This window comes from Oreochromis aureus, linkage group 9, assembly GCF_013358895.1.
Source record: "Oreochromis aureus strain Israel breed Guangdong linkage group 9, ZZ_aureus, whole genome shotgun sequence".
NCBI classification, from domain to species: domain Eukaryota; kingdom Metazoa; phylum Chordata; class Actinopteri; order Cichliformes; family Cichlidae; genus Oreochromis; species Oreochromis aureus.
Genome location: NC_052950.1, coordinates 40216725 through 40244658, shown reverse-complemented (window position 1 = coordinate 40244658; position 27934 = coordinate 40216725). Strand labels below are relative to the sequence as shown.

At 42.6% G+C, this 27934-nt stretch overlaps 1 protein-coding gene across 7 annotated transcripts in view; it reads left to right on the top strand.

Moving 5' to 3' along the window:
• The window catches only part of LOC116331049 (receptor-type tyrosine-protein phosphatase mu-like), a 245930-nt gene extending 220061 nt beyond the window's left edge, over positions 1–25869 (top strand). For all 7 annotated transcript variants that reach the window (XM_039617696.1, XM_039617694.1, XM_039617693.1 and 4 more), the window contains 8 exons: positions 97–232; positions 634–783; positions 1577–1750; positions 2595–2726; positions 2884–3009; positions 5692–5855; positions 23862–23997; positions 24660–25869. In XM_039617696.1, the coding sequence (XP_039473630.1) occupies positions 97–232; positions 634–783; positions 1577–1750; positions 2595–2726; positions 2884–3009; positions 5692–5855; positions 23862–23997; positions 24660–24713 (1072 nt within the window). In that variant the 3' untranslated portion in view covers positions 24714–25869. The remainder of the gene's footprint in view (positions 1–96; positions 233–633; positions 784–1576; positions 1751–2594; positions 2727–2883; positions 3010–5691; positions 5856–23861; positions 23998–24659) is intronic.
• The last annotated feature ends 2065 nt before the right edge of the window (positions 25870–27934 follow it).

Here is a 27934-nt window from a genome sequence, read left to right as displayed (position 1 = left end):
TTCATGATTGCTGACGTGACTGTGTGTGTGTGTGTGTGTGTGTGTGTGTGTGTGTGTGTGTGTGTGTGTGTGTGTGTGTGTGTGTGTGTGTGTCAGTGCGGGGGCGGGGCGTACAGGATGCTTCATCGTGATCGACATCATGCTGGACATGGCGGAGAGAGAGGGCGTGGTTGACATCTACAACTGTGTCCGCGAGCTGAGAGCACGAAGGGTTAACATGGTCCAAACTGAGGTACACACAGTCACACACACACACTCACACCTCTACCTGTGTGCAGGTGTTCTGACCTGCAGGTAAACACTAAACCTGTTTTGCCTGATCACTAAAAGCTTAATGTTTCAAACTGGACATGCTCAGTTACTCAGCTTCATTCATGATCAAAGTTTCATCGATCATTCTTCATTGTCTCCGACTCTTCCTCACATCTTCATCGCTGACTGACAGGAAGTGACAGAAATAGACAAGGTCATCGCGGCGTCCAACTTTGAATGTCACTCGCCTGTTCTCCAGGCGCCGTACACTGACATTAATCTTTTATGAAGTGACATTTCAGCAGCCGCCATCCCATCAGTCAGAGCCGAGGAGGAGGAGCTTATTTATACAGTGTCTGACCGCCTTCCTCTGTCTACCAGGAGCAGTACGTCTTCATCCACGATGCCATCTTGGAGGCGTGTCTGTGCGGTGACACAGCGATTCCAGCCAGTCAGCTGCGGTCGGTTTATTATGAGATGAACCGATTGGATCCTCAGACCAACTCGAGTCAGATCAAAGAGGAGTTCAGGGTAACATGACGACCATGTTAATATTCTTCACGCTTCATTTAGAGCATGAACCTGCCAGCGTCCATGAAATAGTGAAACAAATAATGAAACCACGTCACAGCTCTGAGTGATGACATCATCATACCGTAGTTTCAAAATAAAAGTTAGAAATTCATATTATACAGTCTGAATATTGAGCCTGGTTCTGTCAGAGGTTTTCTTCCTGTTAAAAGGGAGTTTTTCCTTCCCACTGTTGCCAAAGTGCTTGCTCACAGGGGGTCATATGATTGTTTTCTCTGTGTCATTGTAGCATCTTTACTTTAGATGGATACTTTATTGATCCCACATGGGACGCCTTTTGTGTTACAGCAGCATGATAATGAGTAAAAATACACAACAATAAACGACATGGTTAAAATAAAAGTGCCACAGACGCCCAGTAACAATCTGGTAACAAACTGGTGACATATCGGTAACAAACACACTGACGCTGTATGAATAAAACTTAAAAATCAAACAAAAACAAACACCTGAGATTAAAACTTCAAGACATTTTAAAAAATGAAGACAAAAATAAATCACTAATCAAATGATTACAAATAACAAAATTAATGTTAACAAAAATGAAACAAAATAAATGAAAATTAAAAATAATGTTCCAAAGTCTGAGAAAGTAAAAATATGACATGAGATCAACTCTTAAAAAACCCCAGAGGTTAAAAAGAACGTGTCAGGTGTGTGTCCTGTTACATGTGTGTGTACTGACAGGTGTGTGTGTGTGTGTGTGTGTGTGTGTGTGTGTGTGCATGCTCAGACGCTGAACATGGTGACGCCGACTCTGCGGGTGGAGGACTGCAGCATCGCTCTGCTTCCCAGAAACCACGAGAAGAACCGCTGCATGGACGTGCTGCCTCCAGACCGCTGCCTGCCCTTCCTCATCACTATCGACGGGGAGAGCTCCAACTACATCAACGCTGCGCTCATGGACGTACGTGACACACACACACACACACACACACACACACACACACACACACAGTAGGTTTGATGAATGTGACTGCAGACTCGCAGCTTTGATTCGAAGCTTTTGTTCCACGATGAGTGAAGCAGATTAAAGATTGGGGGCTGATCTGATAACTTTTCACTGGATCTCTCAGTTTGGCCCAAAGAGATGTGAGTGCAGGTGAAGGAGAACATTAGGCTGAAAAGCAAAGTAAACCAATCAGAAACTCTGAGAGCGACCAGACCAGCCGTCAGGTTCTTTGTTTAGCAAACGGCACAGAGGACTGAAGCGGAGAACACTCAGTCGCCATCGTGCTGTCCTGCTGCCGGACTTTCTCGCTAAGTACAGATCATTCATAAATTCTGTGTGAAGCCCTTCAGGGTCAGCTTGTTGCCCTGATGTAGACATGTGTTGGATCCTGTGTTATACTTGGAGTCTGTCATTGGTGGCGATAGTGAGTAGAGGACTTCTTTTCTGAGCTAACATTAGCAAGTGCTGCTCGGTGTCGATGCAACAGAGGCATCAACACCGAGTGTTAGGGCACTCAGAGCACAAGCATCACTGCCTCCGAGTCTGTTACACCCACATCAGACCTGCCTGAGGCAGCCAGACAGCTGTCGCTATAGAAACGCCAGGAAAGTGTTTAAAATATCAAAAAGTTAAAAAAGGCTTAAAGATGGAAGCACGCGTTCAGAAATATCCGCTGAAAACACCGCGTCGTAAATCCTGAGCACGGCTGTGTACTTAGAGTACAACAGTGACATCCACCCTGCTGTGTTTGTGTGTGTGACATCACTTCCTGCTGTCTGACTGACCTCGTGTCATGCAGAGCTACAAGCAGCCGTCGGCGTTCATTGTTACCCAGCATCCTTTGCCCAACACGGTGAAGGACTTCTGGCGCCTGGTCCTCGACTACCACTGCACATCCATCGTCATGCTGAATGATGTCGACCCTGCACAGGTGAAGCTCCACCCACACACACACACACACTCAAAGATTTTCAGATATATTGGAACAGGTGGTTGATGATGACGTCATAGCACAGGTGCTTTGGTAAGGGTGCGGTGTAAAACTCATGAGCTGATCAATAACTTCCCTTTGTGTGTGTGTGTGTTAGCTGTGCCCTCAGTACTGGCCAGAGAACGGTCTCCATCGCCTCGGCTCGCTGCAGGTGGAGTTCGTGTCCGCTGACCTGGAGGAGGACGTCATCAGCCGAATCTTCAGGATCTACAACACAGCCAGGGTGCGCTTGTAGATTACTGTTACTTTCCCATAAGCACGCTGCATTACTGCGTTACTAAACCGTGATTTTGTTTGTGAGAGTGTCTCATTTCAATGACGTGAGCCCATGCGACGTTCGTGGTAACAGACGTGTGCAGATCAACAATGGATAACATGGAGTGATGGAGAGAGTACAACCATGCAGCGTTTAAAGCATGGAAGTAATCACATTACTTTGAGTTTGATTCTGTAAAAAGTGACAGAAACATTAGAGTCCGCTGTTCACTCTGCGTGGGAAGAAAACTTCTTTCTACAGCAAAAAATTAAACTTCAAATCTGATCAAGCACCGAGCACGCCGCCACGGGAATGTGACATTCACAGAGAAACCCCCGGATCCCCCCACTGACATGACTGCTGTGGGTAAACCTCCACCCGCCCCACTCCTGCTAAACAGCCGACAATAGATTAAGAGCTGAGATTAAGAGTCTTTGATTGTATTTATTTTTTTCAGTTTTACTTGCATCTATTTGAAAGACTGAGTGTAAACACAAAACATTATTTTATTTTATATGCTGGAATATGCAGACAATAGGTTCAAGTCAAAGAATGTTAACATAAAGTTAAAAGATTAAAGCTAATAAAACATTTTTTTCATTTGATTCAATTTTATCACCTCTGCTGATGGAGGAGCTTCAGCAGCTTCTCTGGGTAACGCCTCAGCCACGAGGATGGGATTCAGTTTCAAGTCACAGACAGACCAACGTGAGCTTATAATGACGGAGCCAAGTCTAACTTTTCCTTTCACTGTTCAAACATAACATTTCAAAGGAGTTAACCCACTCTGTAAAACACGCGCTGCACTTAACATCACTAATTGTTTGTGTCTCCTCTCCTGTAAAACACCTGGAAGCTGACACAGTACTTACTCATCACTACCTAATATTAGGCTACGTCCACACGTACATGGGTATTTTTGCAGAGAGTAAAATTAACAGTAACGGTATTTTGTCCAAGTCCGCCATTGTAGAAATTCATTTCACCGAAACAATAACGTGGCGCACAATGTGACGTAAAAAAGGCGCACACCTTTGACGCTGCGTTTTCTCCGTTTTCCTCGTCCACATGTAAGCACAAAAACTGAGTTTTCGAAAATCTCCACCCTGGCAGGAGTTTTTAAAAGTATCTGTTTTCAGTGACTGAAAACGGCGTTTACGTGTGGACGAAAGGTGCAAACACAAAGAAAAATCTGCGTTTTCAAAAATACCCGTGTACGTGTGGACGTAGCCTCAGTTTGTTTCCTGTAAAAGCCTGACTGCCCTTCACTCTGTAAGTATCTTTAGGTAAATGTAATTAGATTGGAATGTCAAATAAAATACACTGAAATTCTATTTGATTTAATTTAAACAACAAACTTGACCCAAATCCACACCGTCCAACTAGGTTTACCCAGACTGCTTTTGTGCTTACGTTTGGTCTCAACCCACAGTCAGGGCTTTGTCACGCTCGCTTCGGTCTTCTGGAGGGCGTTCTACACCAGGAGCGACATATGTGTTGGGTTGTTGACATGTTGGAAGACAAAGTGATGACTCAGACCTAGTTTAGCCGCTGACTGCTTCAGGTCTTCATTCACATATCCTTCTTTCTTCATGACTCCTCCCACCTCAATGAAATTCCCAGGTCCAGACGCAGTGAAGCATGCCCACAGCATAACACTGCCACCACCGTGCTTCACTGTGAGGACGCTGTCCTTTGGGTCGTAGCGTCCGTCTTCTTTCTCAGTCCGTCCCTGTGCAGGGTTCTAGTGGCCGTCTTCTTTGAGACTAGGATTCCTGACTCGGCAGAGTCATCCGTGAGTGTCTCTGCAGTGCTGGAGCCCTGAGAGAACCGCCACTGTGGCGGCGGTCCTGTCAGGGCTCTCGGGCGATGGCTGTTCTCTCAGGTATCCGCTGCTGTGGTGGCTGTTCGTTAGAACCGCCTTGCCTCTACCTGATCTCTCCGTGGATGTGTAATTATTTTTGTCTTCAGATCCTGACGGAGTAAAACGTCATCACCCTACACGGAGGGTCTGTTTGATTTTGCCCTCACATATTCAGGGTGCGTTTGATTTCTGTGTAATAAAGCTGAGCTGCGCCTGTGTTTGATCCAAGCCTCAGCTCTCTCTCTCCTGCTGCACCAGATTTAGCTCAGGATGTGTTTGATTTAAGCCTCCTCACCTCCCCGTCGGGCTGAGTTTGAGTGCGGCTGTGATTCAGGGCCTCGTTTCCTCCCTGCGTCTCAACAAATATGGGCTGTGTTTGATCTGCGCTCCCGTCTCCACCCGCCTCGCCGTGGCAGCTTGATTTTGGTGTTTGAGTTAAAGCTCTCTCCTGCTGTCTGCTCACAGGAACCTGCCTTTGCTTTCTTTGCTGTTCCCACTTTCCTGTCTCAATAAGCTTCCTAATATCTTTCCTTTCCTCTTATTTCCTTCCATCTACATTATATATCTTCCTTTCCTCTCTCCTGTTCTTTTCTGTCTTCTTTACTCCCTTTACTCCCAGACTCTTTCCCTTGTTCCCCTCACAGTTTCCTTACTTCCTTTCTCCTCAGTGTTTAGTTTAGGGGTGCACTTGGTTCATGTCTCTGTTCTTCTGGGGAAGTGTTTGATTGTCCATTGGTTGTTTGGGCGAGCTTGTTTTGACTACCTGGTTCTCCCTGTGTCTCCAGCCGCAGGACGGGTACCGCATGGTGCAGCAGTTCCAGTTCCTGGGCTGGCCGATGTACCGCGACACGCCCATCTCCAAGCGCTCCTTCCTCAAGCTCGTGCACCAGGTGGACAAATGGCAGGAGGAGTACGACGGCGGCGAGGGGCGCACCGTCGTCCACTGCCTGTAAGAGTACACACAGTACTACAGACAGTACTACAAAAATATACTGTCTTTTAATAGACAGTATTACACACAGTACTACACACAGTACTACACACAGTACTAAACACAATATTACAGACAGTACACTGTATTTTAATACACACAGTATTACAAATGGCTGGAGGAGTACAACGGCGGCGAGGGGCGCACCGTCGTCCACTGCCTGTAAGAGTACACGGAGCACTGCAGAAAGTGCACTGTCTTATAATACACACAGTACTACATGCAGTACTACACACAGTACTACAGAAAGTACCCTGACGGGCAGGGTTTGTATTGCCTTTAAGAGTACCACACAGTATTACATGCAGTACTACACATAACACAACAGAAAGAAAACTGTGTTTTCATTACTTTATTGTAAGAGAATCACTGTTTTTTACACAGGAAATACACACAGTAGTGCAGAGAGTACTGCAGTGTCAGTAGTTATAAAGTTTGTGTTTGTGTGGTGTTTTGTCTCCATCTAGTGGTCACAACATGAACCACTCTCATTCTCATCTATGTAACCCCTGACTCCTCTCCTCTCCTTCCTGCACTGCATGCTGGGAGTGTGAGTGAATGGGTGTGTGAAGGTGTTTGGTGAGTGCGTGGAGCTGCTGAGTGAGTTTGGGACGTTTGGACTGTTTTTCCAGAAAACTTTGGGCTTATGGGTGGTTAAAAGGTACGGCAAGTTTATTTCATTGTGTTGTGTAAAGTGAAGAATTTTAGTTAATTGGCCAGTTTTACATTGAGTCATGGCGTCCCTCCCTAGTGAGGGTTCGCCTCCCCTGTCTTCATGGGGCCAGGGTGGTGGCACCCCAGCAGTACACCGTGGAGCAGGTTCTGCTAGCTGTTGGTGAACAGGTGGGCCATGAGAATATAACTTACGGCTCTTGAACAAGGCTGTGGTTGCCTTTCTACGTGAGGAGCGTTTGGTTCACCTGTTAGTTGAAAGGGGGATCATTTTGGATGATTTGTTTGTGGCTGTTTCACCACTGTTTGTGCCATCTACGCGGGTCACCGTGTCCAGTGTCCCGCCTTTCATCCCAAATGAACTTCTTGAAAAGGAACTGACCCGCTTTGTGAAGTTTGCTAGCGGGTTCAGGGTTGTTCGTCTTGGCTGCAAAGACGCCAGACTGCAGCACGTTCAGTCGCTAAGAAGGCAGGCCTTCATGTACCTGAACCATCCTTCACAGACACTGGAAGTGTCGTTTAAAGTGAGATATGAAAATGGTTTATATACTGTTTACGCAAGTGCAGGTAGCATGAAGTGCTTTGAGTGTGGTGATGTTGCCCATAAACGCTCTTCCTGCCGTCATAAAGAGCAGGAAGTGCGCGGTGACACAGGTGAACAAGAGGCTCATGCTAGTGGAGCAAGTGAGCAGGAGCGCGCTGTAGATGCCGGTACGAGAGAACAGCCCACTCGTAGCGGTGCGGACGAGCGGCCGGCTACGAGCGGCCGGCTACGAGCAGCGCTGTCAACAGCGAGCGGCTAGCGGCACAGCATGAAAAAGTTGAGGTCGCAGCCAGTGCTCCACAGGCTGCACTAGAGGAACAGGGGATAGTACAGGGGGCCAGTGAGGTGGAGGATGGAAGTGATGACAGACAGGACAATAAAAGTGTGGAGGAAAATCAGGACAGTGGACAGACAGAAGCAGCGGCAAGTGAGGTAGGAAATGAAAATGTAGTTTCAGGTTCTTTGAGCGCGAAAATGAGGAAGATGATTCCCTGTCACAATTCTCTGATATTGTTTCACAAGAAGACCATCAGCAGTCGTATTCCTTAGAAGATATAAACCGCTTTTTGGATGAGACATTTGGTATGCAGTCTGTGGAAGTCACTGAGTTTTTTCCAGATGTCGATCTATTTATAAAATCTGTTCTGAAAATAAGAAGAGTTGTTGGTTATGAACAGTTGAGCAAACAGAAAAGATTCCGTCTTAAAAAGATCCTGACTAAGTTGAGGAGGGAAAAACGAGGAAAAACTCTTTTAAAAGCATTGTACAGGGTTCGTACGGGTGCTTGAAATCCTTGAAAATGCTTGAATTTTAATGTTGTCTTTTCAAGGTTGGGAAAGTGCTTGAATTTCAGATGTGGTGCTTGAAAGTGCTTGAAAATGTAACTGTATTTCATTCACCACAAATAACTATCTGATTAAATAGTTTTCTTATCAGATAGAGAAATAAAAATGAGTCGCAAAATGTAAAAGCAAAATTTCCCCGCCTGGGCTGCCTTGCGTCTGTTTCAACGTGTGTCCCCGCCCCTCCCTCGGACAGTCGGGGATGAGTGCGCTAACATACCTGTAGGTTGCTGTTTAAATGAGTGTATGATGGAAAACGACAGTGGCAGAGTTTGCGCTCTCCAGTCGCATGATAGGTGAGTGCTAGTAAATAATTTTCCAGTACGTGTACCTTACGCATGCAATTTTTTAAAATTATGGTTATTATTTTGCTAGCTATCAAACTCGCTGGAGGAATGATTGAAATGCACTGAGTGTGATGCAGTATGGCAGCGCTATTACGGAATATGCTGTGAACTTAGCTAACATTACTTAGCAGTAATATGAGTTAATTTACTCAAGTGAAAGCTTTAAACATTAGCCCGATACATAACTAGCCAACTTAAGGCTTTCTGATTAACCCTCTGTGGTCAACCCAGAGTCTCCATTTCAACTTGGGTCGAACGTGCAGACTTCAAGCTATATACCAGTGTTTAAACTGTGTTGATAGGCCACGTAAAACCGGTGTTTTTTGTTTTTAATAAAACAGTGGCGTTTACTCCGGGAAGAAATGGTAAAAAACGGCGTTTTCTATGGAGAGCGCTAGCAAAGACGCTTTGCTTGTGAGTGAAAAAAGAAAAAGAAAAAACACTCCTTCCCTATTGGTGGAAAAATGTACCATGTCGACCAATCAAAAAATGATATGGCAACGTGTGCAATTTGGTCGTTTGGGAAGAGGGGGAAGTTTTAGGAGAGACCGGCGAAAGAGAGAGAGAGTGAGTGAGCGAAAGACAGAGTTTTGATACGTGAGAGATTTGTGACGTTTGCTGTGTTTGGAGTCTCAAACACGTTGTTGTCTTGTGTAGTTAGTGTGTAGTTTTTGTTTTGTGTGTCAGTTCTACTAGTGAACGTCACAGTTGCTGCAAAAAAGCCACCAAAGGCAGATTGCAGTGTAAACGCTGAGTGACACACCTGCCGTCAAACCTGCAGGTTTATCCCTGTGCTGTTCTCCTCTGTGTTATAGTGGACACAAACTATTTTTTTGGAGTTGCATAAATAATTTGTGTGCCTTCTTATTTGACGAACAGCACCTGATTGTTCTGTAAATAGTTTTGAATGGTTATGTAAAAAACGTCTGAGCCTTGGCTGCATTTTTTTTTTTAGGTAAATAGTACCATATAACTTTGTTTGCAAAACTTGTGCATATTTTTTAAAAAATGTACAATTTGCATTTCAAGTTATGAAAATGATTCCTTAAACATGCTTGTGGTTTTTACAGTCAAAAATATCACTTTTTACTCATATTTTAAATTATGTCTGAATTTAGATAAATTGTGCTGAAATAAAGGTTAAAGTTAAAGGTAAAGGTGAAATATAGAGGCCAAATCAAAAGTAGTCAAAAACGACCAATTATACCCTGGACACCAGAGGGTTAAAGGCTAAAAGCAAAGTTGTCACCAAGTACTGTTTATATTTGTGTGTATTGCTGCAGCTTTTTTAAGTATTAACTTGGTGCCTTTGGGTGAAACAATGGTAATATGAGGGACCGATCCATATGGTCACAAAGAATAGCCACTTGTTTCTGTGCTACCAAAGTTCCCCGGCTTTCATTCAAAATGCATTTATCGTCAGCACCTACACATTAAACTCCTTAAACATTATAAATGTCTTCAAGTTCACACTGAGGCCTGTGGGACACTATCAGCCACTCAGACAGTACACACATTTATGTGTATTTGTATATGAATATTTCATACTTTAAGGCTGCCTGTTTATTTAAGGAGATGAACAAAATACATTGGAATTGTACATAATAATATCACGGATGATAAATTAGATTTTAAGTAGATGCTTGTGCATTCTTAAAGTCTTATATGTTGAATTGAACTATGTGATCTGTTCAAAGCCTCTCAGTCAGTGCTGTTCTCCATGCCTGTCTGACATGATGTTATTAGCACAAACACTTTAAAGGTGATCATTTAGGACTTCAGCAATAATACAGACAGCAATGTAGTTAGCAATAAAACAGTTTTATTGGGAATTAACTTAAAAAACAAACATCTATTTTTTGTCACACAGGAAAGAAGCATCAATATCTGATGAGAAGACTTATTTCTGTTTTGTGTTTTTGTTGTTTTTTTTCAACAGGAGAAGAATATCTAACAAGTTGATTTCTTCACATTTTCACATCTTAATTTTTAAGTGAAATGTGCATTTTGAGTTTATACACTATGTATATAAAGGCGCCATTTCCTTTTGCAGTATTTTTATGTGGGGTATTTTTCACAAAATGGGAGCAAAGGTGTCTTTTCACATGGTCTTACTGAGGTGATGCGAATTGAAACATGCATTCTTTTCTTTCTTTCTTTTTTTGGCGGGCGGGGGAGGGGTGCTGGAAAAGCTTGAAAAGGGACCTTGAAAGTGCTTAAAAAGTGCTTGAATTTGACCCTGAAAAAGGCGTACGAACCCTGATTGTAAAATGTTTGGAGCACTAAGGGTGTCTTTCTGGAAGTGTTTCACTGTCTTCTTTCTCCTCCTCTTCTCTCTGTCTTATATGGCAAGCTTGAGAGTAGGTACACTCAACATAAATGGGGGTAGGGATAGGGAAAGGCGTGCAGTCTTAGTGGAACTTAGCAGGAACAAAAACATTAATGTGTTTTTTTACAGGAAACAAATAGTACTGTAGATAATGAGACAGAATGGGGAATGAGTTGGAGTGGGCAGGCTTTTTTAAGTCATGGTACTAACCTCAGTGCAGGTGTAGCAATTTTATTTTCTAGGCACCTTCAGCTGTCACATGTTTCTGTCTGTGAGATAGAGCAGGGAAGGGCACAGGTGGTTAAAGCAACCATCAAGGGAATTCAATTCAATTCAATTCAATTTTATTTATATAGCGCCAAATCACAACAAAAGTCGCCTCAAGGCGCTTTATATTGTACAGTAGATCGCACAATAATAGATACAGAGAAAACCCAACAATCATATGACCCCTATGAGCAAGCACTTTGGCGACAGTGGGAAGGAAAAACTCCCTTTTAACAGGAAGAAACCTCCGGCAGAACCAGGCTCAGGGAGGGGCGGGGCCATCTGCTGCGACCGGTTGGGGTGAGAATATCTTTTGCTTTTATGAATGTATACGCCCATAATTCAGCTGCAGGTCGTGTGCGGTTATTTCGTGAAATTAATGATAAATTATCACAATTACATAGTGGTTCAATAATAGTGGTGGGAGGGGACTGGAATTGCACAACCCATCCTTCAGTTGACAGAAACACAGGAGAGCCTCACCCACCTTCGGGCTCACTTTTATCTACAGTCATTCTTCAGAATGATATGACAGATGTGTGGAGAAAGCTCCATCCCACAACCAGAGAATACACATATGTGAACGTTTCTGCAGGCAGTGCGAAGGCAGCCAGGCTTGATAGATTATATATCAATCAGACGTATAATAATAGACTAGTTAAGGCAGAAATTTCACCTGTTGGGTTTTCTGATCATCATTTAGTGACTGCAGACATTTCCTTATTGATGCTTTCTAACATTGTTCGCACTGGCACTTCAATGTGCAACCGATTCATGACAGAGAGTTCTGTCGAGCTTTTTCTGACTTCTGGTGCCACTGGAAACTAAGGAAAACTGACTTTTGCAATTTGGCTCAATGGTGGGAGGTGGGGAAAACACAGATTAAGCTTTTTTGTCAACAATACACATTACATGCAACGGCCACTGTTAAGGACTGCTTTGAGGACTTAGAACGAGAGCTCAAGATGCTAGAGGATAAGATTATAAGTGGGACAGATAATATAAATAGTACCTGGGACAGTGGGAGGAAGGCTTTAGGCAAGTTTCTCCACAAAAGAAAAAGGTGCTCTTGTAAGAACATGGATTCCTACTATTAAAGAAATAGATGCCCCAACCAGATTCTTCTTCAAGCTGGAGAAAACTGTTCGCGAGTCACACCAAATGATGCACCTAAGGCTTCCAGATGGGAAGGTAACATCTGACCCAGTAGAAATGAGGAAGCTTGCCATTGACTTTTATGGCAGCCTCTTTAGTGCTGACACATGTGACCCTGAATGTGTGACGAAGATGCTGGTGGGGCTGCCACGGCTGGATGAGGCTGAATAGGCTGTGTTGGAGTCTGCTATTTCCTTTGAGGAGATGTCTTCAGCGGTTCAACAACTCAACTGTGGTCGGTCATCAGGAGTTGATGGTCTTCCTGCGGAATTTTACCAGTTGCTGCTAGGAGAAGACAAACATGAGGTTTTCACGTACTGTATGAACACTGGGATCTTGCCAACAAGCTGCACAAGGGTAGTGTTGACTCTACTGCCAAAGAAAGGGGACCTGGGCCTGCTTAAAAATTGGAGACCAGTTTCTTTGCTTTGTACCGACTACAAGATTATTGCAAAATGTCTTTCTAACAGGTTGAAGACATGATTGTCGATGTCGAGACTTGGATGTGGGGTTTTTATCTCTGGATCAAGAAAATGCTTTTGATAGAGTTGATCATCGCTCTCTGTTTAAAACTTTAGAAGCTTTTGGGTTTGGAAACACCTTCATTTCTTGGATCAAACTGTTCTACTCAAATGCTGTTGTCATGTCAAAGGTTGGGGGAGGGTTAAGTCGGCCTGTTCCAGTTCAGAGAGGCATCAGGCAGGGGTGCCCACTTTCTGGTATGCTGTATACGCTGGCCATTGAACCACTTTTAAACCATCTCAGATAGGGACTATAAGGTTTGACCTTTGAAGAAGCAGGAAGCACAGTAAAGTTGTCAGCTTATGCTGATGATGTTACGGTTTTTATAACCAGTCAAAGTTATATTAAAACACTCAGAAACTGGAATTATATGAGCGAGCATCCTCCGCGAAGGTTAACTGGTCAAAGTGTGAAGGTTTCATTTTGGGAGGGTGGGTTGATGAAGGGGAGCCAGTGTTACCGGCAGACTTACAGTGGAACAGGGAGGGACTGAAGTGTTTGGGGGTTTTTTTGGGAACTGATGTTTTTCAGGGGAAGAACTGGGAGGGTGTTGTTGAAAAAATTAGTGCCCGGTTGTCTCGATGGACTTGGGTCCTGCCACAGTTGTCCTACAGGGGAAGGACTCTGGTTGTTAACAACTTGGCTGCTTCTGTCCTCTGGCACCGTGCTTGTTGAACCTCCAGCCTCTCTTCTCAAGGAGATACAAAAAAGACTGGTCGATTTCTTCTGGGGAGGGTTTCACTGGATTAGGTCTGCTGTGCTGTCTCTACCTGTGTCAGAGGGGGGTCAGAGTCTGATTGACCTTCACAGCCGCATCACAGCGTTCCGTCTTCAGACAGCACAGCGTTATCTTTATCAAAGACAACAACCACCCTGGTTCAAGACTGCATCTACGCTGCTTCACAGAATAAAGGACCTTACATATGACAAGCACCTGTTTCTTATAGACCTAACTGGCATGGACCTTTCTCAGACCTCCGTTTTCTGTTTTGACTGCTTGGAAGACTGTTTTTAAAGTACAGAGAGACTATTCTCAATTATGTGGTGATGTTGGTGAGGAGCCTCTGTTTTTACAATCCCTTGATACCAAGTAGGACGCTCAGCACTGCTAGTGTGCAGAGGTTCCTTATAAATGCTGGTCTAACCAAGCTGGCGGGCCTGAGTACAGCAGGGCAGTGATCCACAATCCGGGAGCCACTGTCTTTTCTGTCTGACTGAGGAAACACTGCAGCACCTGTGGCTTGGCTGTTCCAGGCTAGCTGGCCTTTTTTCATTGCTGCGGCAGTGGCTTGCTGGCCTTGGGACTGTTTTAGAGGAGGGTCTCTTTATCCTGGGTCCGAGGTACTCTGCGGCGCAGCGTAGGAAGGTTTGCTCGATTAACTTTTTAATAGGTCAGGCTAAGATGAGTATATGGCTCACAAGGAGGAACAAAATGAAGGTAACAGGATCTGTTAATTTAGAAATTATGTTTAAAGGGTTGGTAGGTGCACGTTTGAAAGTAGAATTTGTTTATTGTTGTCCAACATTGAAGAGTTTGTCTCTATTTGGGGAATTAATTGAGTTTTGTGTAAAATAACTGATGATAATTTAGTTCTGAATTTTTGAAAAAAGCCAAATGGAGTGCTTTCTGTTTCGGTCTTCATTTTTGTGTTTATTGTATTTGGGTGGGGTTGATGGTGGGAGGGGAGGGTTGTTCATATGTTGATTTGGCATTCATTTTCAGTTATGGTTGTAAGTTGAAGCATTGATATAATAAAGGTGTGTTAAAGGTCAAAGGTCTCCTCTCCTGTCTCCTGTCCTCTCCTCTCCTTCCTGCACTGGATGCTGGGAGTGTGAGTCATTGAATGACTGTGGAGCTGCTCAAGGAGTTTGGGACGTTTGGACTGTATTTTCAGAAACTTTACACCCTGTGGTTAGTAAGGTTGGGCGATTGGACGAATATATCAACGATAGGCTGAGCCTTTCATCGATGGTTTTCACAAGAGTGATTTATTGATTTATTTATTACACCATGAGTAAGTTTGCTAATAATGTTGGTTGAAGCTACAAAAAGCAGTCAACGGAAAAACAAGTGTTGTTTTAATAGCATGAACAAATGCCCCCTCCTCAGAGTGCGCCCAATGCAGCGATTTATTTACTCAAACTCTGAACAGAAAGAAAGAAAGGCAGCAGCCCATATTCAGAACAAAACACAAACAATTTATTTAAATTTAAAAAAAACCCACAGTGGTGGGGAGGGAGACAAAGAAACTGGTTTCTTTTTTCCACTATAACTGTGTTTACAGGCCATTCCAGTGTTTATCTGTCGTACATACTCGACCAAACAACAAATACAAACTTAAACAAAAAGTTAAAAATCAAAATGTGTCTGTTTCCAGTAGAGATGGCACGATACCACTTTTTTATGTCAGATACCGATATCATAAATTTGGATATCTGCCGATACCGATATGAATCCGATATAGTGTGTTTTTTAATCAATAAAACTGTTTTTTAATATCTTGCTGCATTTTGTATAAGTTCATACTCAAGTTTAAATAAACAACAACACTAAAGCTATTCTGTTATACCTGTGTGTAAAAAATACACTGCACCCAAAATATTTCATAGTTCAGCAACACTGATCAATCTAATAAACTTAAACCTGCTCCATCCTCCCTATTCTGGTATTTTAAAGAGTACTTAGCAGAAATATTAAACAACCTAACTAATAGGGTTGCAAACTCCCAGCAAAAGAAAATAGAGGAACCACCCCACCCTCCACCTCATGATGCTTAATCGATGTAATCAACTTTAATTTGATGCAGGGTGAAAAAATGCACAGAAACAAATTATTTTTCAAGAATAATTAAATAGATTCAACATCTTTCTTCTACAGAATTGCAGAATTCACAGACAGTACCTTCCCAAAGGAAAAAGTACTATAGCTTACTAGGGTATATTAGACTTAACAGTTACTATATACAGTAATGGACTTCTATACATTTTACATCAGATTAAAACTTTGGGTGTAAGATTCAGATAATTATTTATTAAAAGCTAGACATTTTAAATGAGAATAAGAAAGAAAAGTATGTCTTTGTGCCCCCTTTTCCCTGTTCATTCCCTATCGGCCCCCCTGGCTGCACTTTGCTAGATCCGCCCCTGCACAGTTACCAGCCGTCAGCTACGTAGAAAAGGATCCTGGTGTAGAAAGTAATATTAAATAAATTCTAACAACAGCTTATCAAGCTTAAACGTGCTGCTGTTGTTCAGCCGCTGGTTTCCTCTTTCTGGTGCAAAGTGGGCCAAAAACAAAGAAGAGAGACGGACTCACGACAGAAAAGCCGATCAGCTGATCATTGATCAGTTTCATGATTGAAGTAGCAGCAGGAAGGTGAGGGAGAGAGAGAGGCAGTTGCTCCATATATCGGTTGTTAAGCTTAACATGGGAACGCTTTACAAACATTCAGAGATGAACTTACACACTTGCTTTACTTCTCTCTGGGATAACTTCCTCGGAGATGAAATGCTGGTTTGGTAGCGAGGCTACAAATACACACAGCCGCTCTATCACGTGACACATACTGCTCCGACGTGCTACGGTTATGAGCCGAGTTACGCCGTGTCGCAAGTTTTGTGAGATGCTTTTTTTGATATTTAATGGATCGGAGTCCATTTTTTATTTTTCGCCGATATCCGATCCAGTAATTTAGGTCAGTATCGGACCGATACCGATACGTAATATCGGATCGGTCCATCTCTAGTTTCCAGCAAACATAAAATCTCTGACGTCATGTGAAGTCTTTTCTGTGATGTGGCGCATCTCAAATAAATAAATAAATGAATAATCCAAAAACGAGCTATATTAATACTGAAACAAATAAGCGAGTAAAATATTCCTTCCCAACTAAACGTATAAATTCTAAATGCACAAATCAGTCCACACCCATCAAAAAGTCTGCGCGAATGCCTGTCGTCATTTATTGGAATGATGATTGTCAGTTGGAAAAATGTTACATATCGCCCAACCTTAATGGTTAGTTGGTTAGTTACAAGGTAAGACAGGTTTATTTCATTGTGTTGTGTAGAGTAGGTTTAGCTAATTGGCCAGTTTAACTTGGAGCCATGGTGTCCCTCGCCAATGAGGGTTCGCCTCCTCTGTCTATTAGACATGGGAGGTGAACAGTGAACAGACAGAGGCAAGGACAGGTGAGGCTGAAGATGGAACTGCAGGTTCTTTGAACTTGTTTGAAGACGATTCCTTATCACAGTTTTCTGATATTGTTTCACAAGACTTGCATCAGCAATCCTACTCCTTACAAGACATAAACTCATTTTAAGATGAAACATTTGTCAGACAGACTGTGGAAGATTTTTTTCCAGATCTCGATGAGTTTATAAAATCAGTTCTAAAGATAAGGAGCGTGGTCAGCTATGAACAGTCGAGCACACTAAAAAGATTCTAAGTTGATGACGAAGAAATGAGGGAAAACTCCTTTAAAGGCACAGTAAAATGTTCGGAGCACAAAAGGTGGTGTTTTGGAAGGTTTTGCTGTCTTCACAGTGCTGCAGTAGATTAAGAAGTAGGCTTTTGTCTTTTAGGGGAGACAAAAGCCTTCATAGATAGATGTGGGCTTCATAGATAATTGGCAAACCTTCTGGAGGAAACCTGGTCTTGTTAGGAGAGACGGCATCCATCCCACTTTGGATGGAGCAGCTCTCATTTCTAGAAATATGGACCAATTTATTAAACCCCCCAAAATATGACTATCCAGAGTTGGGACCAGGAAGCAGAGTTGCAGTCTTACACGCCTCTCTGCAGCTTCTCTCCTCCTGCTACCCCCCCATACCCCGTCTCCATAGACACTGTGTCAGCTCCCAAACAGACAAAAAACAAACTAAAACCAGCAACAAACAACTTAAACATAAAAAAATCACAAAGAAAGAACAATACAGTATCCACATCTGAACCAAAGAGTAAAACAGTGAAATGTGGATTATTAAATATTAGGTCTCTCTCCTCCAAGTCTCTGTTAGTACACGACTTAATAATTGATCAACAAATCGATTTACTCTGCCTTACAGAAACCTGGTTGCAGCAGGATGAGTATGTTAGTTTAAATGAATCAACACCCCCGAGTCATTCTAACTACCAGAAACCTCGAAGCACAGGCCGAGGGGGCGGTGTGGCAGCAATTTTTCACACCAGCCTATTAATCAACCAAAGACCAAGACAGACTTTTAATTCATTTGAAAGCCTGATGCTTAGCCTCGTCCACCCCAGCTGTAAAACTCAGAAACCAGTCTTACTTGTTATCATCTATCGTCCACCTGGGCCTTACACAGAGTTTCTCTCTGATTTCTCAGACTTTTTATCTGATTTAGTGCTCAGCTCAGATTAAATCAATTGGCTTCTCTCAAAATGTAAAAGAACCCACCCACCACTTTAATCACACTCTAGATCTTGTTTTAACATATGGCATAGAAACTGAACATTTAACAGTGTTTCCTGAAAACCCTCTGCTGTCTGATCATGTCCTGATAACATTTACATTTACAATAACTGATTACACAGCAGTGGAGAGTAGACTTTATCACAGTAGATGTCTTTCTGAAAGTGCTGTAACTAAGTTTAAGAATATAATCCACCCACTGTTATCATCTTCAATGCCCTGTACCAACATAGAGCAGAGCAGCTATCTGAACGCTACTCCAACAGAGGTCGATTATCTTGTTAAAATTTTACCTCCTCACTACGCATGCGACTCTGGATACTGTAGCTCCTGTGAAAACTAAGGTCTCAAATCCAAAGTACCTGACTCCGTGGTATAATTCTCAAACACGTAGCCTAAAGCAGATAACTCGTAAGCTGGAGAGGAAATGGCGTGTCACAAATTTAGAGGATCATCATTTAGCCTGGAGAAATAGTTTGCTGCTTTATAAGAAAGCCCTCCGCAAAGCCAGAACATCTTACTATTCATCACTGATTGAAGAAAATAAGAACAACCCCAGGTTTCTCTTCAGCACTGTAGCCAGGCTGACAAACAGTCAGAGCTCTACTGAGCCAACCATCCCTTTAACGTTAACTAGTAATGACTTCATGAACTTCTTCACAAATAAAATTCTTATCATTAGAGAAAAATTACCAATAATCATCCCACAGATGTAATATTATCTACAGCTACTTTTAGTACCATTGATGTTAAGTTAGACTCTTTTTCTCCAATTGATCTTTCTGAGTTAACTTCAATAATTAATTCCTCCAAACCATCAACGTGTCTTTTAGACCCCATTCCTACAAAACTGCTCAAAGAAGTCCTGCCATTAATTAATTCTTCGATCTTAAATATGATCAACCTATCTCTAATAATCGGCTATGTACCACAGGCCTTCAAGCTGGCTGTAGTTAAACCTTTACTTAAAAAGCATCTCTAGACCCAGCTGTCTTAGCTAATTATAGGCCAATCTCCAACCTTCCTTTCATATCAAACATCCTTGAAAGAGTAGTTGTCAAACAGCTAACAGATCATCTGCAGAGGAATGGCTTATTTGAAGAGTTTCAGTCAGGTTTCAGAGCTCAGCACAGCACAGAAACAGCTTTAGTGAAGGTTACAAACAGTGTTGGGACTAACGCGTTATTAAGTAACGCGTTACAGTAACTACGTTATTATTGTGGTAACGAGCACGGTAACTAGTTATTATGCCAAAACCAGGAACGCGTTACTCGTTACTGGGATTTAGATAGGCTCGTTACTCGTTACTTCGTGTGGTGGATATCACGGAGCTTCCACAGATTCAATAACATTAGCAAGTGGTGGAGGCCAGCAGGTGGATGAAGGAAAAGGGAGGCAAGAGGAGAGACCCGAAGCGGCCGCCGGTCCGCGTGTCAGGTGAACTGAACTTCAGGTAAGAAGTTATGACCTGCAGTCTATCAGAGTCAGATATAAACCAAGTTTAGGTGGAGTTTATTTTCGGTATGCTGACATTTTCGTACTGCGTGCTAGCTAGCATGACGGAGTTTCTATACAGCTGGGTGGGTGCTATGTTACTGATGTTGAACTTTATTTTGTTCATACGGTTAATTATTAGAGTTGCCAACCATCCCTTAAAAAACATAATCGTCTGGTATTCAGAGAAAATATTACGCGTTTCGTACTGAGGTGAAAAGGAACACAGTTTGTCCCGGACTTCAGCTACAATGAAAAAGACACAAAGCTGAAGCTGCACAGCTGCCTCTTCTTCTCTCATTCTCTCCTCTCCTGTTTCTACTTCAATCACGAAACTGATCAATGATCAGCTGATCGGCTTTTCTCTTGTTTATTTATCGCCCACTTTGCGCCAGAAAGAGGAAACCAGCGGATGTCGCGTTAAACAACAGCAGCACGTTTAAGCTTGATCAGCTGTTGTTAGAATTTATTTAATATTAATTTCTAGTATCAGCTGATGTTTGCTGGAGCCACAGCTGTAAAGCTGCTGGTCATGATATCGGTTTGGTTATCTGGTGAGAGGGAAACATGCAGATGAAACCAGGAGATGTCCTTACTGAATCATCAGAGCTGAACAGGTGATGGAGAAACAGGTTTACCTTTTAGGTGACATGAATGAGTTGAAGGGAAGTTATGAACTGTTTCTGAGAGACAAATAACACCAGGATCCTTTTCTAAGTAGCGGACAGCTGGTAACTGTGCAGGGGCGGATCTAGCAAAGTGTTGCCAGGGGGTCAGGTAGGGCATTAACAGGGAAAGGGGGGCACAAGGAAATACTTTTCTTTCTTATTCTCATTTAAAATGTCTCGCTTTTAAAAAAATAATTATCTGAGTCTTACAACAAACGATTGATTGATTGATACATATATACCATCAGAACAGTGTACATCACTGTCACAACAGTGTTTATTTTCATTCAAAGGCTTTATGATTTTTCCTATAATGGTGGGCCGGTCTCTAGTCAAAATGCCCGGTTCGATTTTTTTGTCCCAGTCCAGCTCTGTATGCAGCTCATCTGCAGTCTGGTGTTACCTACATCTTCCTATTCAGAAGGCAGAATTTCCAAGTTCTGAGTACAATCAAAAGCACCACGACTGCAGTTTTTGTGTTGGATGTAAAAGCAGGCTAGAATCATGCGGCGGTCAACGACGGTCCAGGCGTGATTTCTCTCGTGGAAATGTGCACATTATTTTTCCTTTCTATTGGTAGGTGGCACAGTGCACTTGTGGCAAGTAAGCAAGCTAGAAGACTGGCAGTCTGGCTGGGTATCCAGTTAAGGAAGCAACACATTAACAAGAGAATTCTGAGTAAAACCAAAGTTACTTTCCCTAGTAACTAGTTACTCTGAAAGTAACGAGTAACTTGAAGTAACTAGTAATGTAACTAAGTTACTAATTTAAAGTAACTTACCCAACACTGGTTACAAATGATCTTCTTATGGCCTCTGACAGTGGACTCACCTCTGTGCTTGTCCTGCTAGACCTCAGTGCAGCGTTCGATACTGTTGACCATAATATCCTATTAGAGCGATTAGAACATGCTGTAGGTATTACAGGTACTGCACTGCAGTGGTTTGTATCATATCTATCTAATAGACTCCAGTTTGTGCAGAATCCTCTTCACCCACTAAGGTCAATTATGGAGTTCCACAGGGTTCAGTGCTAGGACCAATTCTGTTTACATTATACATGCTTCCCTTAGGCAGCATCATTAGAAGACATAGCATAAATTTTCACTGCTATGCAGATGACACCCAGCTCTATCTATCCATGAAGCCAGGTAACACACACCAATTAGTTAAACTGCAGGAATGTCTTAAAGACATAAAGACCTGGATGGCTGCTAACTTTCTACTTCTTAATTCAGATCAAACTGAGGTTATTGTACTCGGCCCTGAAAATCTTAGAAATATGGTATCTAACCAGATTCTTACTCTGGATGGCATTACCTTGGCCTCCAGTAACACTGTGAGGAAACTTGGAGTCATTTTTGACCAGGACATGTCCTTCAACGCACATATTAAACAAATATGTAGGACTGCTTTCTTCCATTTGTGCAACATCTCTAAAGTTAGAAATATCCTGTCTCAGAGTGATGCTGAAAAACTAGTTCATGCATTTATTACTTCCAGGCTGGACTACTGTAATTCACTATTATCAGGAAGTCCTAAAAACTCCCTGAAAAGCCTTCAGCTGATCCAAAATGCTGCAGCAAGAGTCCTGACAGGGACTAGAAAGAGAGAGCATATTTCTCCTGTTTTGGCTTCCCTTCATTGGCTTCCTGTTAAATCCAGAATTGAATTCAAAATCCTGCTCCTCACATGCAAGGTCTTAAATAATCAGGCCCCATCTTATCTTAATGACCTTGTAGTACCATATCACCCTATTAGAGCACTTCGCTCTCACACTGCAGGCCTACTTGTTGTTCCTAGAGTATTTAAAAGTAGAATGGGAGGCAGAGCCTTCAGTTTTCAGGCCCCTCTTCTGTGGAACCAGCTTCCAGTTTGGATTCAGGAGACAGACACTATCTCTACTTTCAAGATTAGGCTTCAAACTTTCCTTTTGCTAAAACATATAGTTAGGGCTGGACCAGGTGACCCTGAATCCTCCCTTAGTTATGCTGCAATAGACGTGGCTGCCGGGATTCCCATGATGCATTGAGTTTTTCCTTTCCAGTCACCTTTCTCACTCACTATGTGTTAACAGACCTCTCTGCATTGAATCATATCTGTTATTAATCTCTGTCTCTCTTCCACAGCATGTCTTTATCCTTTCTTCCTTCTCTCACCCCAACCGGTCGCAGCAGATGGCCCCGCCCCTCCCTGAGTCTGGTTCTGCCGAAGGTTTCTTCCTGTTAAAAGGGAGTTTTTCCTTCCCACTCTCGCCAAAGTGCTTGCTCATGGGGGGTCATATGATTGTTGGGTTTTTCTCTGTATGTATTATTGTGCGATCTCCTGTACAATATAAAGCGCCTTGAGGCAACTTCTGTTGTGATTTGGCGCTATATAAATAAAATTGAATTGAATTGAATTGAATTGAATTGAATAGGGCACCAAAAATGATGGATTTTCCTTAAAGGATCAAAGAAGACCTTATATGCTTTAAGATAAGATAAGATAAGATAAGATAAGATAACCTTTATTAGTCCCACACGTGGGAAATTTGTTTTGTCACAGCAGGAAGTGGACAGTGCAAAAGTTATGAAGCAAAAATTAGAATAGAATAAAATAAGAATAAATACAGTACACAACTGTACAGAATAGAATAAAATAAAATACTATATACAGTAGAATAAAATAGAATAAAATATACAATAAGATAAAAATAGAATACAAATGCTATATACAACTGAGTAAAAATACAACGATGCCAGAAAAGATTATTGCACATTAGTGTTATTGCACATGTGTGGATGTGTGTGTTTGATCAGTTAAAGTTTTTGTTGTGGAGTCTGACAGCAGTGGGGAGGAAAGACCTGCGAAATCTCTCCGTCCCACACCGTGGGTGCCGCAGTCTCCCACTGAAGGAGCTGCTCAGTGCTGTCACAGTCTCATGCATTTAAGTATGAAAGTCCTGTGTGTTCCGGAGTCGAGGTGGTATTTCTGATAGAGAGATAGTATTTCCACAGCAGGTTCTCCCAGAGGCAGCTGGAAGTCCTTGTACAAACCTCACTTGGAGAAACACACCGTGGATCTTCGGTGGTGGGTGGTCCATGGGGCCATGGCCACAACCAGACATGTTGCACATATGGACCGAGTGTAGAGGGTAACTGTGCTTTTTGTCAAGCTGAGCACACCCTGCAACATTTGTGGATTAGGTGTCCCAGGCTTGTTTTTCTCTTCCCATTACTGCAACAGTGGTTGGCTGAACATGTACAGGTGCTGGAGAATACAATGTTCATTTATGGTCCCAAAAACAGCAGCACAATGGAATCAGATTTATCTTTGCAGCTTTCTTACAGGTCGGGCAAAAAGGGGAATCTGGCTAACCTGCAGAAACAAAATGGAAAGGTCTGCAAATTTAGAACTTATGTTCAAAGCTCTGGTGTCTGCACGTATTAAGATAGAATTTACTTATTATATAATGGTGGCAGGTGTGGATGATTTTATTTCTGTTTGGTTGGAAACAAATGTCTTGTTTACAGTGATGATTTGCTTGTTCTTGGTTTATGACAATTGTAAATGTTTCTGTTTTTGAGGGGTGTGCTTGTGAATATGGGCAGTAATATTTTTATGTGTTTCTTTATGTAACTGTTGACAGAGAGCTCAAAAGTCAAAGGTCTCCTTTCTCCTGACTCCTCTGTCCTGTCTCCTCCTCAGGAATGGCGGAGGTCGTAGTGGTGTGTTCTGCAGTATCAGTATCGTGTGTGAGATGTTGCGTCAGCAGCGCTGCGTCGACGTTTTTCATGCTGTGAAAACTTTGAGGAACAACAAGCCAAACATGGTCGACCTGCTGGTAAACACCAACCTTCATCACAGACATGGGCTCGCTTTAACTTTAATAAGTATTATTTCTCTTCTCCATATCTTCAGTGGTTTAGCAAATTATTTTGTATTTGTATTTTATGACTAAAATTTAAAAAAAAAGGTTTATTTTACAGTAAATCAAAGAGGAACTTACTGAATCCATAACTGTATTTTTTAAGACTAAAATATAAAAACATTTTCTCAGTAATAATGATATATTTTTATATAATAATATTATTATTATTATTATTATTATTATTGTATTTCATAATTTTCTGTTATGTTTTATAAAATTTATTGTATGCTATAAACATACACTATTGGTCAAAAGTTTTAGAACACGCCAAATTTTCCATTTTTTTATTGAAAGTTATGCAGTTTAATGTCTCATTGCAGTCTGAAATGAAAGCATAGTACAAATACTGTATGCACCTAGTTGGTCAGGGGTTCATCCTACAGCAACATAATGACCCAAAACAAAAGTCCAAGCTGTGCCAGAGCTACCTCAGGAAAACAGAACAAGATGGTGAACTTGAACACATGGTGTCCAGTGACTGGTAGTGGATACTGAGTTGTTTTTACGTCATACACAAAAAGTGTTTCTTTTTTTAAAATGTGAATGAATGACATCTGATGTCTGTGTTTCCATAGGAACAGTATAAGTTCTGTTATGAAGTCGCTCTGGAGTACCTGAACTCTGCTTAGAGCCTCCTTCATCACAGAGGAGGAGGAGCAGAGAGACTACTGACTGAAGAAGAGGAGGATGAAGGCATGTTTACACTGCCTGGTTTGAAGTGTTGGATTCTATGAGCAACGCTCAGCGTTCACCTCGTGTCACTTTGTTTTTTTGTTTTTTTATACTTTTGTTGTTTCAATGAAACTGAAACAATAAAAACACCATCAGAGCGGGTCGCCTCACCTGTCAGCCATCCCCACCACCAGCACAGGAAGTCCTTACAGCCAGGATTCAAAACAGGATGTCCTTGCAGTTGTGTTTTGTACAGGAATCTTTAACCGTGTCCGATTGCTGGTTGAAATCAGCTGACCTGTCAGGAAGAAGCTGCTGTCTGCGGAGAATCATTAACCCTCACATAAACCCTCATACCTCTGAGATTGAAGGGACCCTAAAATCAGATTGACTTTCATTTGTGAATTCATGTCATGTCAAGAAAGATGAACTTCATCATCCCTCTGGAAACAAGCCTGAAAGGTGGCTCGATCACGCTTACCAAGGTAGCTGAGATGGTTTGACTCTGCAGAGGCCCAAGCCCAGCAGGCCAGAGGAAGTCACTCAGCCTGAATCTGAGTGCCATAGTCTGGCCAGTTATGTTAAAACATATTTAACCAAACAAACTTCACCAATTTGAATCTGCCAACTCTTCGCCCAAAGAGGCCCAAAATCAAACCAAATCTGGCAGATATCACAGAGCCAGAGTTGTCAGAACACAGCCGTGTCTGCCTTCACTCAGCTGAGTCTGCCGACGCTCGGCCAAGATTCTGCCGACATTCAGCTGAGTCTGTCGAGAGTCTGCCAATGCTCAGCTGAGAGTCTGTTGACCCTCAGCCGAGATTCTGGACACTCAGTCGAGAGTCTGCTGACATTCAGCTGAATCTGCCAAAATTAGCAGAGTCTGTGGACACGCTTATTTATAAAGATGTAGTGAGTGCTGGCAGCTGTCTGGTATGAAATGATCACAGCAAGTAATTAGTGATTAGTTCACCATTGGTCGAGTTGTGTACATCAGCGGTCCCCAACCTTTTTTTTTTTTTTTTTTAACCTGTCCCGTTTGGTTCTTTTGCCATCAGAATTATTGTCTAAAGGCGAAGAAAGATGCCCAACGGATTTATTTTTACCAAATGGACCATCCCAGCCTTGCCGTAATGGTCCATTTGATTCACCTTTATTGTTTATTTTATTTTCACTTGCTGAATACGGGACAGACTTTACTGGGGAAAGAAAGGGAGAAAGAAAGAGGAAAGAAAACAGCGGGGAAGAGGGACGGGAAAAAGGGCAAAAACCAAAAACCAACAGAATAAGCAGACAAAAAATACATATATCGATCATCTGGATCACCTGTTGAGAAAGAAAGAAGAAAGCAAGCAGAAGAAAACGAGAGTAATAAACATCATCACAATGATCTATGGGAATATGACAGTAAATACTAAATGGTAAATGGCCTGTATTTATATAGCGCTTTTTACTAGTCCCTAAGGACCCCAAAGCGCTTTATATATCCAGACATCCACCCATTCACACACACATTCACACACTGGTGATGGCAAGCTACATAGTAGCCACAGCCACCCTGGGGCGCACTGACAGAGGCGAGGCTGCCGAACACTGGCGCCACCGGGCCCTCTGACCACCACCAGTAGGCAATGGGTGAAGTGTCTTGCCCAAGGACACAACGACCGAGACTGTCCAAGCTGGGGCTCGAACCGGCAACCTTCCGATTACAAGGCGAACTCCCAACTCTTGAGCCACGACCCTTTTCCCTGCGGTGGGGAGAAGCAGACCGCCCCGACTCCGTAGCAGCAGGGAGGCCCCACATTCCAGACCCCAGTCGGATGGCCAACTCCTCCTCCCAGCCCCCCCGCTCCAGCAGGCCGCAGAGAACGGGGGTGTGTGAAGACTCCAAACCTCCCTCCACCCACTCATATGTAGTGTTGATGCATGTGTGTTCTAAGGTGCATTTAAAACCCAGGAGGGCATGGAGCCTTTTTTGTGCCACGGACCGGTTCATGTCCGACAATATTTTCACGGACTGGCCTTTAAGGTGTCGCAGATAAATACAACAAAATAAAACCAGTACCGCTACAAAAAAAAGATTTATTCATAACATATGGGAAAAGACCCAGGGAAAGCGAGTTAACAATAAAAACGATTAAAAAAATAATGATAAAAACCGACAAAACCCTAAAAACCGTAAAGTTCACACCGAGCCTCAACTCTTGCGGCCTGTTACCAAATGACCGGTCCGTGGCCCTGGGGTTGGGGACCGCTGGTGTACATAACATCAGAACTCAGGCTCATTATTGTGTTTAATTAAGCACAGACATGATTAGAAGCAGAATGATGCCAACATTTGTTAATATATTTTTCTTTATTTATGTGTATTATCAAGTAAAAATGCCAACATGTTTCAGATTTTCACAGGTCTTAAATCGAAACCCTTTCCTCTGATTGATGAGTCTGATGCGAGTTCATAATCTCTACAGAGCTGCATGTGGATGTGTTAGAAGAGCTTGGTTTAATCAGTTAAAGAAATATGTGAGGAGGACACAGAGATGGCAGAGAGATATCAGGATATAGTGATCCCTGATCAGACTTGAGCTTCGAGAAGCACCTCATGTCATCATGGACCATCAGTACGATCCAGTTTGAGGAGCTGGAACCAATAAACCCAAATGAGCCATCCAACAGAAGAAAAACTGATCCTCAAAATAACCTCAACTCAAGGCCAATTGCTGTCCATTGTTCCAGAGCTGTGTCACTCAGAGTTCATTGCTCAGAATGAAAAGATGATTTTTTTCATGTTTTCCACCTGAGGACTTGCGTATGATTCAGGTTGGTCTAAGCTCAGAAAGCACAGTAAGAAAAGTGTCATGGTTCTTCTTGGGTTTTTTTCACTTAGATGTTTAAAGACACATTGACGGTTATCATCCATTTTCTTCTCTGACGTTTAATCTCTGCTGCTTCAGATTTTAAAGTAACTGAACTGGAAACATCGAAGCACATCGTCCTTCGTCTGGTCTTTGACTCCCTTCACTTTGTGGTTTTCAGTGTTTCTTTGTTGTGTCGTCATGCAGCAGCTGGGCGAGGCCGGCTGCTGGGCTGTTTCAGACTGTTAATAATGTACATATAGCAGCGGGAGGCAGGAAGAAGAATATTTATTCCTTCATTTGTTCTTGGTGTCCATGCCGTC